The 16,713-nt window shown below is 38.0% G+C and overlaps 1 protein-coding gene and 1 long non-coding RNA gene across 4 annotated transcripts in view; one reads left to right on the forward strand and one right to left on the reverse strand.

Annotated features, from left to right (window-relative positions):
* Window positions 1-8,378: 8,378 nt before the first annotated feature.
* DCP1A (decapping mRNA 1A) overlaps window positions 8,379-16,713 on the reverse strand; it is a 32,219-nt gene continuing 23,884 nt past the window's right edge. Inside the window, exons 8-10 of one of the 2 annotated variants that reach the window (XM_039558969.1) lie at window positions 15,983-16,048; window positions 13,747-13,965; window positions 8,379-12,260 (exon numbers count right to left, since the gene is read on the reverse strand). In XM_039558969.1, the coding sequence (XP_039414903.1) occupies window positions 12,180-12,260; window positions 13,747-13,965; window positions 15,983-16,048 (366 nt within the window). In that variant the 3' untranslated portion in view covers window positions 8,379-12,179. The remainder of the gene's footprint in view (window positions 12,261-13,746; window positions 13,966-15,982; window positions 16,049-16,713) is intronic. The other variant, XM_039558970.1, reaches the window with a different exon arrangement.
* The window catches only part of LOC109143341, a 53,923-nt gene continuing 47,433 nt past the window's right edge, over window positions 10,224-16,713 (forward strand). For both annotated transcript variants that reach the window (XR_005602962.1, XR_005602961.1), the window contains exon 1: window positions 10,224-10,310. This is a non-coding gene — a long non-coding RNA (uncharacterized LOC109143341). The remainder of the gene's footprint in view (window positions 10,311-16,713) is intronic.

Here is a 16,713-nt window from a genome sequence, read left to right on the forward strand (position 1 = left end):
GCACCATACAAAGGTTAACTGCTGCAACTGCCATTTGGTCTGCTCCAATCTATATTCGACCTCCAAATAATTGGGTAGGGTAGGCCAACTACCTTTTTTTCTGCAGAACCAGTTACCCAAATCTTTTAATTTCAGTAATACACTTTAAAGTGATATGGACAATAAAATTGGGATATGAAAGAGCCTGATGAGAATCACATAAGCCTCGGTTTAAATTCAGGAACACTGAAGACATGGGCTATAATGCCAAGAGCTTTCAGTGGCCGAGCAAAGGGCCAAGAAATGAGGGCATTAATGCATTTTTTAGGATCATTGTGCAGGTTTCCTCCCAGGGCACAGAAAGACACACTGTACACCTCATAACCCACCATGTCTAAACAGCAGCTTGGAAATTAAATAACACATGATAGCTAGAAATTAGCTACTTGTGCAGGAAATCATACCAAAGAGAGCCTAGCTGAGGAAACAAAAACAGGACTGCCAGACATGGTGGGGACAACCAACAGCAATTCTCAACAGCAGTTTCCCCACAGTATTCCGGTTAAAATCCACTTTGGCTCAACAGGATATGGACTTCTTTTGTCCTCCTGGAGCTCTGATGCCAAAGGAATATTGTCAGCAGGGGAGTATGAAAGATCTCAAGAGTTACAAGTAGCATCTATGAGAAATACTGATTTTGTCTCTTCCTTTGCAGATTTTAAACTATAAAATCTACCCAAACTGTTGGTGAGGTAAGAGTAAATTCAAACCTAAGTTCCCTGTAAAAGATTCTTAACTGAACTTTGCATATGCTACACACCAGCAAATATCTTGCTTGAGATCTGGTTGTGCCGTTGCCTCAAATAGGCCTAAAATCAGACTAATCTTGTAGAGTGAGGGTTACCAACTTCTCTGAGCATGTTGCACAACTTCTCTTCTCCTCTGTCCATCCTTTCCACAACCTGTCAGCCTTTCTCAAGGCAACAGCACACTTGATTCTGTCTGCAGCCATATGGTCAGAAGGTAAGACTAAAGCAGCTTGAGCCACCATTCTGGATCAAATTTCCTGATTGTTCCTTGCTGATTGTGCTCTGGCTTTCTCTGCTGAGCAGTCCCAGAGCTCATGAACTGGATTTCTTTCAAATAAAGATGAAAGAGAAGATTCAGTCTGAGAAAGCAGCTAATACATCCCAGCTGCTAATGAGCATTCAGTCCAACAGGACAGACAAGAGCTAGTCTGGAGCAGAATTCAAACTCCCTTGTAGTGCAGATGGGGAGTCCTCAGCACTTTCTCATGTGCTCTATAGACCTGCTCTACTGGAATCTCCAACCTGCTGATGTAGTTGAAGCTACAGAACCCTTTTAGCAGCACAGCAGCATTTGTTAGCTTGAGCTCTGAACCATGCTCACTGATTTGAGAGCAGTTGTTAAAATACTCGCTGTGCTGGGGAAGGGAATGACAATTTTCTATCACCCCTGCTGTTTAAACACTGTTCTTTAGACAGACATTTGGCTCAACCATCATGTCACTGACATGGAGTTATCCATGTCAGTTGAGTGAGGTTAGGCAGGATAATTTGGTCTTCCCTAATCTGTGGTTTAGAAGAGGTGCATAAAATAAATTCTTCAAATGAGGCCAAGCGTAAGTGAAATCATGTTTATGATGCCAAACTCCACAGTATTTTTTATTGACCAAAGATACATTAAGAAAACATGGTTGTGTACCCAATTTCAGCTGCAGAAAACATTTCAAAAAACTTCCTAAATACATCTGCATCAGAAAACAAAAAGCATATTTTAGAGATATGGCTATGTCGTCTTTCTGGATGGCTAGTAGTATTTACAAACAGGAGAAAAATAACAACATGGAAGCAGGTATCATGAAAACAACAAAGTAATTTCTACACTAATTTTTTGCTTCTAACAGATGAATTTACTCCGTGTTTTCTGTCTACAGTGTGATTAAGAGGACAGCATTGCCAGGCTCTTACTGTTCTTCTCTGCACAAATCATTGGTAGTGGCAAAGTGAGATGACAGTCAACTGAAATAGAGTTCAGTCACTCCCCTCTCCTTTGTCAACGTCCTTTGTTTCCTCTCACAGTTCTTTTAAACATAAACTGGCCAGATCACAGCCTTGCTTTTGCCTTTGTTGGCCCAGGCTGATTCCATTCTTTGGCTGAAGAATAAGGCCTGTGGTCAAGTCTCTGTGATTACAGTGAAGATGTGCTCTTGAATCTGCCTTGGAAGGATGGCTCCCTCAAAAACTGTCTCCCAAGTGTACTGGCACCAGCAATCTTAGCAAGTGCCTTCAAAGGTGCTTTCTTGTTTCCCTCCTGTAAGAAAATAAGGGGGGTGATCTGGATCAGTCCAGTATTACTATAGTTCACAACTTCTTTTGTTTCCTCCGTTGTTATCTGAATGGTAAAAAGACTTTAAGATAGACTTAGCTTAGACAATGTCATTGGGAGATCACTGTCCACAACTCCCCCTCCGTTCTCTGAATCCTTGGGCTGCATCACCGAGTGCTTATTGTGGTATTGTGTTGTTAAAACAGCAGCTCAGGCATTCACAGGATGAAATTCCACCTTGTGTCAGTGCCTCCACTTTGATCTACTGAAGAGGCGTGTTTTTTCTGCAACTCTGAGCAAGTGTGCTGGACTGTAAAGCAATAGCTGAAGCCATGGTATACATTGCATACAACAGTCAACATTTCTTCCACATTCCTGGGACTTGCCTCGGAAACCATGTAGAATGTGATTAAAACAAGGATGCAAATGTATGGACGAACAGTCTTGCTTCAGAACATACAATCACATCTTGTTAGCTTCACTATTAACTACTAGACTAGACAGCTTATTAAATACATACACAGGATAACTGGATTTTTCCATCCCTGCCTCCATGTTTCAGCGTCAGGGCATTATGTGCAGCAGAAGCATGAAAGCTCAGCTATGACTGACATTTGCTGAGATACTGCAAAAATGCATTGCTGACATAAGTACATGCAACCCTGTTTACCAGAGCAGGAGCTGCATGCACTCAGCACTGCTGGAATTTAGGCCAGTTAGCTACGTGCCCAATTTTGCCTTAAAAACTGTTCTCAAAAGATTGCCAAATCCAAGTCTAGTAAGAGCTCAGCACTACAAAATCCAAACAGTAGTGAGTAAAGAAAATGCGTGGAGGTGTGGGAGGAGACCAACAGGCTGTGCAATTGCAGTTTGAGCACAGTATGGATTCCAAACTGAACTGGAATTGCCAGTCACTGCTGTCCTGGATTGTAACCTTGCTAGTCCTGAACATCTCCATGTAGTGCACAGGGTTTCATTTAATTTGCAGAGTACCTTAACAAAGAGAAGTGGAATTCCACTCTCTGTGGAACTGTGGTGAAATTCCAATCATTGTAGCCTGATGGATGGGAATGCATTACATTGTCAGACCAAATCTGGTGCTGCAAATTTTCCAGAGACTCAGTCCTTACTGTCACATCTTACTCAAAATAAATTCTATTCCTTCATCAGTGCTAGCAAGTGGTTTTAGACAAGCACAAGTGCACACTCAAGTAAACACCCTGTGAAAGAATATTCAGCTGTGAAATAATGATCAGCTCTGCAGTTCCCATTGGACCATGAAAAACACTCTCAACATCCTTTAGTTGCCATAGAACAGCAGTTTGTGGTACAAAGACTACAAACAGCTATAACCAGCAACCTGGAAAATGCAAGGTTCTTGTGCAGCACCTGGTCCAGAAACATCCAGATGGGAAATCCATCCACCTTTGAAATCTGTAAGAGCAAGATACAAGAAAATGATACATACAAACAGAATAGGTTCATAGTTCAACTCAACTAAAACCTTCTCCTCAGCTGACAAAATAGTCTGGAAAAGGAAAAATGTGTATGGAGAGCTTCATAACAGAACAGACCATTTTTGAGTTACAGGCAGGCAAGTGTTGGATAAAAATAATTTTAAACCATAGTAATTTTTATATTACCTCTAAATAAAAATATCATCTACTAAAAAAAAAACCCAACCCCAAAACAAGAGTTGCAAAGTTCCCAAAATATTATGAAAATTTTATAATACATGAAAAATGTTCACATTAAACCAAATAACTTGAGACAAGTCTTACACAATGAGACTTTTTTATGTCTATCGAACATGTAGCCTGCCAGAGAAAAACCAAAGCATTATATGTCTCACACAGTTAAAATGAACCCACAGTGAGTAGGTTTGGGCTGTTGGATGATATTTAGGAAAGCATTTCTGCTAGCAGCGCAAGAAAATTACAGTATTTAAATCAACGTTTGTAATGCTAATATTGCAGTATTTTGGGGTATTTGCACTGGTTTAGTATAACTAGTTAACAATGTTATTTACAAAACTAAATTTATAATCTGACTTTTAACTTGTTGCAGTTTCTTCATATTATGTTAAGATAAATATTAAATACTTATGCAATAGGAGTTTGAGGCATTTGCCTGCATTTATGCTTGAAAGCCTACTGAATACACAGATGTTCCAGAGTTACTTCACCATGTTTGCTTTCTCTATTTGACTCTTGAGTCAAGTTCCATAACACTCTTCAAACAAGCTCAGAAGTTACAAGTCTCTTTAGTCTTTGTTTAAATGAGTATCTGTATTCAAATAATGGAATTTGACAAAAGAATAAAGTTATTGATGATAACTTGTGTGAAGCAAAATCTCCCCAACAGCAATGCTTTCATACGGTGTGCACGTTTAGAAAGAAGGTGTAAGAAAGCTAAAATGACCAAATAAAGAAGGATTTATTTGTGCTGTAATGCATAGGAGAAAGTGAAAAAAAATCTTCTTCAGCCTGACCTCTGCAACACAGTGGGCTTTGACTAGAAGACCTTTAAAAGAAGAGCTGCATTAGAAGCCGTTCGAGAAGGAAATCATTCAAGAATGGATGAAATGGACTGATGCCAGAGCATTCTCTCATTATGCAGACCATTATGCACCACCAACACATCCTTCCACATGCAAAAACACAGTGACTTCACTTAGACATGGAACAGATTGTTGAGATCATCTTCAGTAATAACATTATTTAGCTGCTAATGAATTTAAGGAAAAGAAAAAAGAAAAAATCTCCTATGTCTCTGCAGCACATCACCAGTAATTGCAAGAAATTATATGTACTGCATGAGAACAGGTATAGGAGCAGTAATAAGATGAGGCTTTTTTATCTAAAATGAAGTGTCAGATAAAGCTACATCACAGGCTCAGGCACTACATACTATGAATCTACATTGTCTTCACATGTCTGTTATGTTAGCAGTTTCCCTCAGCTATCTTCATATCTGAAGAATATTAATTTATTTTCAAACCCTTATTAAAATTACTGCATGTGTTTCTAACCAAACCTTTGGGTTTTCTGTAAAAGCTTCTGTTGTGGCAGAATTTTCCTATTAAAAACATTGAAAAGTAGAGATCTTTCTTTATAATGGGCACCCTGTGCCTTCCATCCTGAAGATCACACCAGGGCTTATAGTAAACCACAGCAGACTCTGTATACATCCAGATCCTGCAGGCTTTAACTGCACCCTTGTACCTCAATTCTTGTGGGGAGTTTAAGAAGACAGAAGCTTCCTTTGCAGCAGTTTTGTTACATGAGAGAACTGTGTCCCCAGAGGACAGAAGCCAATTTGTTTGATGCTTAAAATGTAAACCAGAGCAGGCACTTAGCATCACCCATAAATCTCAAGCCTACATGAGAAAGCTGGATAACCTGCTAGGCCTCTCCCATCCCTCTTCTGAGCCACAAGAAGTTCGGGCAGGATGTACAAGTCATATGCTTCCTAAATTAAGACCAACATAGAGTTTTGTATACAGGAGCCAGGCTGGGTGATTTTTGCTCTGTAGATACTCTTGAAAGCTTCTTAACTTATTTATGAGGAAAAAAGAAGTAAAACTTGTGCAATTACATCACATCCCTGCATGTTTCCAAGAAAGGCCTAAGGGCAAGTGCTTTCATTTCAGCCAGTATATAAACCTTATTTTTTTGTGGTTTTATTTCCCAAGGTTGATTTTGTAAAATGAACCTTCTTGAATTTTAAAGAATGGATTATGGTAGAAATATTTTTAAAGGTCTATTTAAAATAAAAGTCAAAAGGCAACTAGGTACAAGCAGCCTTATTCTATGTAGCAGATTTTAAACTGTAATGGGAGGCCATCAAGTAAAGACTTTTTTCACATTGACTGTGAATCAGTCAGCTCCACTGTGCTGCTTCATTACCAGAGGTTAAAAAACCCCATAGCAGACCTGAAGAATTAGAGCAAGGAAATCATGTCTGCCCAGTCATTTTCTGAACACGCCCTGAAATACTCTGAATTCTTACAGGCAAGCTGCATTTGAGCTTTGAGAACACCTGAAGACATGCAGCAGTACAGAAACAAAACTGTAACTTAAATTCTTCTGTGCTTCAGGAAATACCTTCACAGGCCATACTTTTTTCTCTACAATATCCCCTTTCATATTTACATAAACTATTTTGCTATTCCTTCCCTTGCTTTCTTCTCAGGAATCTTCTATTCAGTGGTCCTTTCCCTCTTGTTCTATTGCCAGTGCTCTTTCAAAAATGCAGCAACTGATAAAAATCTCCCTTCACTGCCCTCTTTTCTCAATGCTTTTTGAGCCTGATTAGGAGTGTCTTATGTAAAGGAAGTAAAAATTGTTGCATAACTGACAAGGATGAGCTTTACAGTTCATGGCTATATTTTAAGTTGCAAGTCTATCACAGAAGTTTCATTCTCCTAAATTAGTATAAATCCCCCAATCAAAATCTAGAAGATAGAAAAAAGCTGATTCACACCTGAAGTTGTGTGAAGATAGGTGAAAAAAATCCACTACTGGGCACTGGAAATCTCTTTCAATAACATACATTATAATTTCTAATATTCTGATTAGAAAACTAAACTGAAGAGAAATTTACCTCAGCCATAATAAAGACTCTTTAGTAACTTGAAGGCAACCTGTTCAAAAATGAAAAAAAGCTGTATGAATGACAGGTGTTAAAGTTAACCCACCCCAGTATCTTCTGTAGTGAGAAGGAAGTGTAGCTGAACCCTTACCAAATGTGAGTCCACTAACTCCAATTAATTTGGCCCATGAACATGAGCTGCAACTTGATATTTCATTCTGCAAGCCTGCAAATAAAATCTGAATTTTAGAGGATGAGCTTTAAGAAGCCTAATGCCTATTGCCTGATCCTATTCAGCACATATCACCATCGTAGCATACATTCAATCCCTGCTTTCATGCACTTTCCAAAAACATGACTGTAGAGCACAAAGGATCAAGAGAGAAAAGGCCAAAAAGACTTTGGTTTGCATACACTTTTTGTACAGTGCCTGGTTTAGCTGGAGCTACACAGAGAAATTCAGAAGAATTACCTTATTCCCAAACCAAAGGGGAGCACTTCATGTGAATTACAGTGACGAGGAATACCTGGATCCAGAGAAGACAAACAGATTAATGGCACTGAGAATGAAAAAAATATTCTTGATATTGACCAAACAGGCAACACACCTAACACAGAATTTAGATCTAGATTCCAGAATTTAAAATTTGATTCTAAGCTGTTTTCACTTCTTGTTTTTTCAATTACCTTATGGTAAATCCATGACTTCTGTACCTGTTTTGTATGGCAGTCTTTATTAGAAGAATCTGCTTCTGGACATAGTACAGGAATCAGTCCAACATGAACCATTACAGCAACAAACGCCATTCTCCAGGGGCCTCCCCGGACATTTCATCTGCCCTGCAAGCACCAGCTCCTATGGGTAGTTAGAATGGGAATAAGCATCTTGCTAAGATTAAGGGATTTAGGCATAGGTTTTGTTTAATTTCAAGATGAATTTCTATGTTTTTCATCCTCATCAGCTTCCCTATTTTACTTTGTGAAATTTGGATCAATCAGTTGCATGATATCAATCAGGTATGGTAGGAGGATAACTGCAAATTCCAATGTCTTGGATCAAAGACCAACACCGGACTGAGAATCAAATGCCATGTCTAGATGGATGAAAGGGGATACCATAAAAAAGTGATACAGAAAGGCACTAAACACAGTTAGGGCTGTACTTACAAGCCAGTGAAATTGCAGCTGTGTTTCTTAATGTGAGAGGAAACGTATCTGTTTATCAAATTCAAAATACAAGGCTGCTGACAGCAGCAGACGACCTTGTAGAGGCTGTTCCCCACTGCCCTTCAAGCAGTCAGGTTGCATTTTCTTAGGGGACAAATGCAATTTTGGTTCTAGCCCCAGAATGGAGTAAGGAATTTGAGTTTCTTCTCTGGAAAATATTAACCCTAAATAAAACCTGAACCTTCCAGTAGGCTAATAGAACTCTAGGAATAAAAGGAAACGTCACAAGGTTTTAGGAGGTGCTGAAACATTTGTTTTGAAGTTTTATTACAAAAATATATTTGCAAACATACAAAATTTTGGATGAAAAAATGCTCATTCTTAAACATTTATGCAATAACTTAATAACTGCAAACATACATAGGTGCTATAAAACCCACACCATACCAAAAACGTTAATGATGCAGTATCTACATTTATTGACTTACAATTACTCCGGTTTCCAGAAATCTTTCCTGAAGCCCCCCCTTCCCCATGGTCTTCATATTGAAAGAACATGCAAATGGCTACAACTGGTGCATATGCAGAAGTGATAAAACTCAGAAATTACTAAAAGCACATAAGGTACATAAAAAACCCTAACTAACCATATGCCCATACACTGAATCGATAAAAATAAATACACCACCAAATCAGAGATACTGCAATTTTTCCAACTTGAAGTGAAAGGAAGATATTGCATCTTAACATTTTCATAATATTGCCAGACAAAAATGAGGTGATACATATTGCACACATTCCTCTTGTTAAGATATGCTGTACAAAGCAACCCAAATACCTGGCAAAAAAGGTGGCTGATTTGCTTAGAATACTTTTAAAAACCAAGAAGTCCCAAATAAATGTTTGCTTTCCAAAACATTTCAGGAATTCTATCAGTGACTACGTGTGGCATAATGGGTTTCAGAAATAAACCAAAATGAAGCAATTAGAAATGCAAGCAAAAATGATACATCCATCAGCGAGTGTTTCAATATTGAGTATTTATACACAGAATTACACATTTTATATTAAATCAGGATGAATCACTTGAATTTTTTTTATCACTCATTCTGCAAATCTTGTTTAATTTGGAAAGAGATTCTGCTTCTAAAGTTAATAGCTATTAGGCACCTTTCATATAAACTTTGCATTGTTCAGTAACAACAGAGAAAGTCTAACTACAAAACAGAATTTTGATTTTCTTGAACAATTCAGCAGCTGTAGGTTTTAAAACTGTATTTGATTAGGGAAAAAGTAAAATTCCAAACTCAAACCTAAAGTAACTTTAGTGTGAGCCACAAAAAACAGGCTTAGGTAAGAATTAATTTGGGGAGTGTAGTCTGAACTAATCAGCTTTTGATTCCCAGAAAGAATACATAAAATCCCCATTAAGCCAGTAGTTTAAAACAAAAATCACTTGAAAATGGTCACAATCATTTCCTGTGATGCCTCAAAGTAACTTGCTACACACTGGTTATCCCTACATGCAGATAACACGAAACCAAGCACTTCAACAAGCTGGTAATTTCAAACTTATATAAAAAATTTAAAAAATTAGGGAAAAAAAGTTTTTAAATTCACAGACCACATTAAAAAAAAAAAAAACACACCAAATTTTACACTGTAACTGAGCGTGTGTTTTACAATGAGCTTTTAATTAAGGGAGTTGATTTATTAAAGCCACTCCCCTGGCACTTGTCACACCTCTGCAGTGGGGGGGTTCCCGAGTCTGCTGGCCACACACAGAGGTTGGAACAAACACATGCACTTGTTCAAGGTGTGAAGTTTGCCGTGGACACTACAATTTCAACTCTGGTTCTCTGTCAATTAATTCAGAAAGTTTGGGCAGGGAAGTAAACCAACAACCTGTTGCTACCAGGACACTACAAAACCAAAGTGAAGTAAGGGTCTGCCAACTGCTTGCTTCCAGCTGCCCAGGAACCCTCACAAGGATATTCAAAGTATTAGGACTTTTGTATATGGCTGAAGAACTCAAAATACAACTCCTTCCTATCATTTCTACAGATCTTTGGATATGACTGTATTTAGCAAACAGTACCGACGTGCACTATCAACTTCCAACATTTCTATTCTTACAAACTTTTATCAAAACTTTGTTTGAAGAAACCAGAAGCTGTCCACAAGAAGTGAGAAGTTATGGACTCCATCTTTGCTAAATCCAGGTAAGAGCAACCCTCTATTTGGCTTAGACTGTCCATTCTTGTTCAGAGGAACTGCTCACTGGTTTGTCCCTTTCAGTGAAACTTTGCCTAAAAACCCCAACAGAAAATTAGTTTAGACCTTCAATCTGAGTCTCACTGTTTATGTGCATACACAGTATTGAACTCCAGAATTTATGGAAGAAGCTCCTATCTTCCTTACCAAGTTTGAGTTTGTATTGCTGAATTCAAATGCTACCATTCAATCCAATATAATTCTTGATGAATGCACATTAGCATCTTTCCCTGAATCTTGCACATTTTTCTAACAATATACTATACATTTTAACTGGAAACACTGAACTCAAAGGCTGGAAAGAGCTTTTCAGAAGGCAGGCAGTGCTAAACAAAATATATTTTCCACTAAAAAGCTAGGAAAAAACCTAAAATAGATCAAATACATAAAAATGTAAATATTCGTTGTATCTAAAACATCGTGATTTGTGAACAAGTCACAATTAAAGCTCAATTACTAGTTTCCAATGAAATGGCCATGCACCTTTGACTACGCCAACATTAAGTAATCCTTAGGATATCTATACTTACATATATGTTGTAAGGAGCCAAACAATATTTTTCTTCATATTTCAATAGTGCTTGAGGGAAAAGAATGAAGCAGTGCATCATAACTCACTACAGATTCTCTCTTTACTCAATAACCCAACAGTTTTCTACTGAAAAAGCATCCTTTAAAAGTACTATTGCTGGAGAAGGTTGGGACCTGAAGTCAAGATTAATTACCTTTGCATGCCTTTAAGAAATAAATACAACCCATGGGTAAACCAACACAGCAGCATAAGAAAGTATAATTAAAAATTTTCTGATTTCAAATGGGAAGGTACCCAGTTAAATTCTTAGTGAATAGTGACTTACTAAATCACATATACAAAGCAGTAACATTTTAATTAGATAAACTTCAGACTATGAAGTGTGCACTAATAATTTGAGGAGAGGGCAACAGAAAAAAAGCATGCATTTGTTTCCCATCTGCATAATTTTCAACACTGCAGTTCCAACACAACTGAGGAATGAAAGCCAACTATGATGTGGTCCATCCTTAAGCTAAAAGGGAACAAAATGTTTAAATTTTATCAAACACTGCTGAACAGGTAGAGAGTCTTCCAGTGGTGGTCTCCTAACTATGATACAATCACTGAAGATTTTGCATATTTCAAATTTTGCCTTTTTAGAGAAAATGGCCTTACTCACTTGGGTGTTTTATGTCAGTAACGCAGAAACAAATAAGATCAATGAAATATTGAAAAGATAAATTTACCCACATTACCTAAAGACTGCTAATGTACTGAGCAAATCACTTTTTTAGACTTTTGTTAAAGATTTAGCTCCAATGGCCTGGCTTCCAGACCCTTTCTTTCCCCACACCTGCCAGCTTTGTGCATTGTCTTCTCATTTTCCTTAGTCCTTCAAACTGGAACTAGGTTCCCACAACTGAATTTTGTTCAGGTATGCTGTAGTGTACTATACTGTGCATTTGCTGGTTGAAATAGTTTTGAGTCTGTAACCCTTGAACAGTGAATACAGCCAGGAATGAGAGCCAGAGCAAACATTTGCACATTCACTTAATGCTAATGAGAGCTCAGATGCAACTTAAGTCCCTTCCCCAATAAAAAAAAGGTTTGCTGGTGATGATCACAGTGAAAACCTAGATCATTCTGAGAACATTACTTTCATAAGTATTTAAGGAATAATCTTTCCTAACAGGTTCAAATTCAAGACATTGAAAACTAAATATTCTTTTACAAAAATATTAGTTTTATAGATGAGGCATAATTGTTTCTAAAATCAACATATTTTAAGTAAATTCAGCTTGAATTATAGCTTGATGTTGTCTGTACTCTTGGTTAGGATTTGCAAGTAGACTTCATGGATAGTGCTGAGAAAACGGGAATCATTCTGCAGGAAAAACAGAAACACATTAGAAACATTAGTAAAAAGAGGCAAGAAGAGTTCAATTTACTGCCACTTAAGTTGTCATAAGGATTCCTTCCAGCTGATAAGGGAACGAGCTGTGTGCCTGCACAAAAGGTGCTTTTGGAACACACATGGGCTGTGACCCATGAAGCTGGTCAGGAGCTAAAGGGATCACCAGGCACTCTGGATACTCAAACAAACAGACAGGGGTCACTGTGTCAGCCTGGCCACATTTTGCTTCCCTCCAGAGTCCAAACCATAGTCTTAGGCACAAAGAATCCCATCCTATGTACAGTTTCCCAAATCAAGTCTGCCTGAGTGTCAGATGTGATGTTTGTCAGGCAGACCAGCCTGAATGGGATTGCAGTGTGCTCTACAAGAATTCTAATGTCAAAGCATGACTGGGAAGTGGATTGGTTTAATCTATGGACAATATTTACAGATATTTCTCGAGTCTAATTCCTTCAAATGACAAGTTTACAAAACTGGTATCTAATCAGTTAGCTTGAGGGTGTCATACTCTCTTTACAAGATCTGAAAGCAGTTGGTATCCTCCTTAGAGTGCTGTTTGAGTACTCCCATGCTGCAGAATATGCCTATTTTTGTCTTCATTCACCTCTCTCTCTGTAAAGACTGGAGACAAATATCCTTGTCAGCTCTCTAAAATCACCACTCAAGAATATTGGCAGGTGAGCTCAATTCCAGGATTAGTTTAAATCTTTAATTAGAAAACCCATACACACCAATAGAAGAAAAGGTTATGTAAAATGGAACAGATAAATCAGGCAACCTAATAATGGGATCTGGTAATGCCTTTTTTGGTCACTGGGAAGATACTGTTATTTTTAGACTTGCATTTTGGGTATAAGCTCTACTAACACCAGCACGGAGCGAGCAAGAGAATCCTGAGCTAAGGAAGAACTGTTCGTCATTCATGGCAACTTCACCATGACATTAGAGGTCAAAATCATCTCAATGCACAGCTTGTCCCAACATCACAGATTTAATTCAACAGAACTTTTTAGTTCCTGAAAATAGCAGAGCTAAAACTTTGCAATTTCCATCTCAAAGAAACACACTGAAAGTAAAGATGATGAAAGGTTCTAGGGAACGGAAAACAGGAAAGCTTTCCTTGGGGAAGTGGAACACTTAAAAAGACAGCAAAATCAACTCCCCCCTCATAGCAGTTTCTACTAAGTGCAAGTTACTTCTCACTTGTCTACAAATTCATATGGACGTGAAAGGACACATCCCAGGTACTCTGTTCTTCTAAGTCCTCCACATCTCAATCAAAAGGAGCAAGCTGTGCCATACTCTGTGTACAGTGTGGAGTAATCTGCCCCTTCCAACAGAACATCTTTTGTAATCTTTCAGGGCAAAAGGAGTTATAGGGGTACAGAATTTGTCACTTCTGCCTTATGTGCTTGGAACCCCATCCCTCAGAAACTGAGCTCTGTATAGACACTACCTTTATTAGATGTATCAGTGCTTCTTGAAGCTGGGACCTGCTGAGAACAGTAGGAGGTGTAGTCTGAATTTCTGTTGTTCCAAGTGTTAAAGGCGAAGAAGAACTGGCTTTATTCTCCACTTCAGTAGCTTTTGTAGCTGATTGCTGAAACACACTTGGAGACAAGAGCACTGAAGGCGTTACTGTCGTTGTGGCTGTAACAAACTGTGGAGGTGCAACCTGTAGAAGAACAGAAAATTAATAAGCACTGTGTTCAGTAAGAATGAATGATGCTGTAAAGGCTGGAGAGATGAGCATAAAGAAAATGAAATAAATTGTAGCCAAAATTATTCAGTCAGATGTTGAAGAATAGTTGCTCTTAATGAAGAAATATCTACCTATGAAGATTAGTATCAACAGTACTCATTTTCAAAGCTGAAGAAGGTAGCAGCCTTGAACATTCTTGTATGCAGACTCCTTCCTACTCATGTGGTTTCTACCTTCCAGAATTTCTGGAACATAACGCATACAATGAAAGTTGAGATTTTCACTTAAGTAATCAAAAGAGCCTATGGCTGTTTTGCAAATTATTATTTTTCTTAGGAATTTTCAGAAAGACCAATCCTGCTTCCTGCAGCCCCACTTCTATGGTCTCCCACAAACACTTTACTTCAAATTTTAAGTGCATCTCCAACATATTTAAAGAGACTGCTGAATAACAATTAAAACATTGGAGTACACTGAAATATTCTGTTTTCCCTTGGGGGGATGTGGGATGGAAGTATTTTGAGGACCATCTTCCCACCTCATCATTCCACAGTTCTGTCTCCATTTCATTACAAAAATCCACATACAGCCTTAACCACTTTTCCTTTTAAACATAAATTGCACATTTATAAGGCTACTACATTTGCATCAACTGGACACAAATAAGCATCCGCTTTGAGTTAACTCTGGCATGTCCTGATAACTGCAATCGTTACTCAGGATGATAATCTATGTCTTGCTCAGGCTCCCAGGATGACCAACATGGTGAAAAAAAAAAAGAAACAAGCCAATCTCACTCCAAAGAAAAGCAACACTAAATGTGATGTGTAAAGATGTTTGATATGTCAGCAGAAAGAGTTCCCCTTGGATAACCAAGGATCTTCAGAGGAAAAAGCCCTCCGAAGCCATCTGAAGTTAATGTGTGTATAATAACATCAACAACAGCAGAACTAACAAATTGATTTTCTTGTAGTCAAAACTGTGAAGACTCACAGCGTGGGATTTCAGCTGAAGACAATGTGTTTAAACTGACAGTTTACTATACAACATGCACATATTTCTTGAAATTCCCAAATCCATATAATATGCTTTTAATTAGGTAATTGTTTACTAACTGGGTCATGAACAGACTGTAGAGCTTATCTTATAGCAGGCCAGTAGCTAAAACAGCATTTTACTTCAAGTAGGGTCATTTTTTTGCCTTCACAATCAGATCTGGGCATGCTACTAAAACTGCTTTCATGGAGAGCAAGTTTGACAAGAATGAGGCAAGAGATCTGAAAAAGGAGTGGGTGCATAAGGGAAAAGTAGAATTAAAATACAAATGGTGTCCTAAAATGAATACATAACAAAAAGATAATTAAAACATTCTTGAACACTTTACTGTTACCAGTTATTTTGTAACTGCAACTTGAAACTTAAAATTGACATTATTTTAAACTGTTACCCGAGGCAGTTCTAAGAACTTAAAATTGTTTTTAGATTGCTAAAACTTGCTATTACAAGTTTTGCAATAACAAGTGTTATTCTTTTTTTCTTTAATCTTCAATTTTTTCTGCTTTGTATCTTTTAATACAATACAAGGTATCTCAGGAAAACAGAGACAGTAAGGCAAGGATTGCATTTTAAGCCTCTGGGGTGCTTAAGGTTGGGCCAAGGCTAATAGCCCTACTACAGTATTATGGCATTAATACTCCCTGCTTGCAACATTAAAAAAACTCCAACAGTTCAAATGGTGCAAACTCAGTGCAAGGCTGTGAATCCAAAAATGTGTTTTCATTTCTGCATTAGAACCAACAAAAAGAGGGACTATACAAGAGCACCACATTGACAGGAGCTCCCCCTTCCTCCAGTACAGTTCTGTTTCACAAGAACTCTGCATATGGTCAGTGGGCAGTGACTGAGATATCAGCTGTGTACTGCAGCTGGTTTTTTTTTCCCCTTTCTAAGAAAACCAACGAACAATTAGCAGAGGTACTTATCCACTTACTTGACTTGCTTTAGACAAAGTTTTTGGCTGTGGAAATACTTCTGATTCCTTGTTTTGTTGTACAGTCTGAGTTAAAGAAAAAAAAAAAGCAAAATTCATAGGTTACCATCCACAGCTCAATTTCTAGAGGTGGTTCTCTGTTTTTAAGAAAGCCACAAAAATGCAAATTTCAGCAGATTTTAGACACAATTAAATCAATTTTTTAAAACTGATATAATTAATGGGAAGCTGGAAAAAGAGGAAAAATCTGAATTTAAGTTTTATGCTTTCAATATTATGGCAAACCTATAAAGCCACATCTCTATGCAGCCCACAGCTACCCCCAGAAGTGGGTCAAAATTGAAGGAGTACAAAACACTCAAAACAAAATAATCAGAAAAAGGAAATTGTTAACTGTACACTGTCAAATAAGGAACAGGCTAGACTTCCACCACATCAACTCTCATCACACTGCTCAGCCTGTAACCTTCTGTCCCTTCTCAGATCCCCAGCTCTGAGCAGTGCTTTTCTGACACGAGTACAGATGAAATCTTTAGTACGTTTTCACCCACTAACAGCACCAGTTTGAAAAACCTCCTGCTCTACAGACAGGTCTGTCACTGACAGCTGATGCTAATGACACAAAACTAATGGAATTGGATTTCTAACCTAGCCATTCAATCAATATCACACAGTGGAAGTCCTTCATTATCTTCAAACAGCTAATATATAACAGCACGTTTTTCAAGGGA

Source organism: Corvus cornix, chromosome 12, assembly GCF_000738735.6.
Source record: "Corvus cornix cornix isolate S_Up_H32 chromosome 12, ASM73873v5, whole genome shotgun sequence".
Classification (NCBI taxonomy): Eukaryota; Metazoa; Chordata; class Aves; order Passeriformes; family Corvidae; genus Corvus; species Corvus cornix.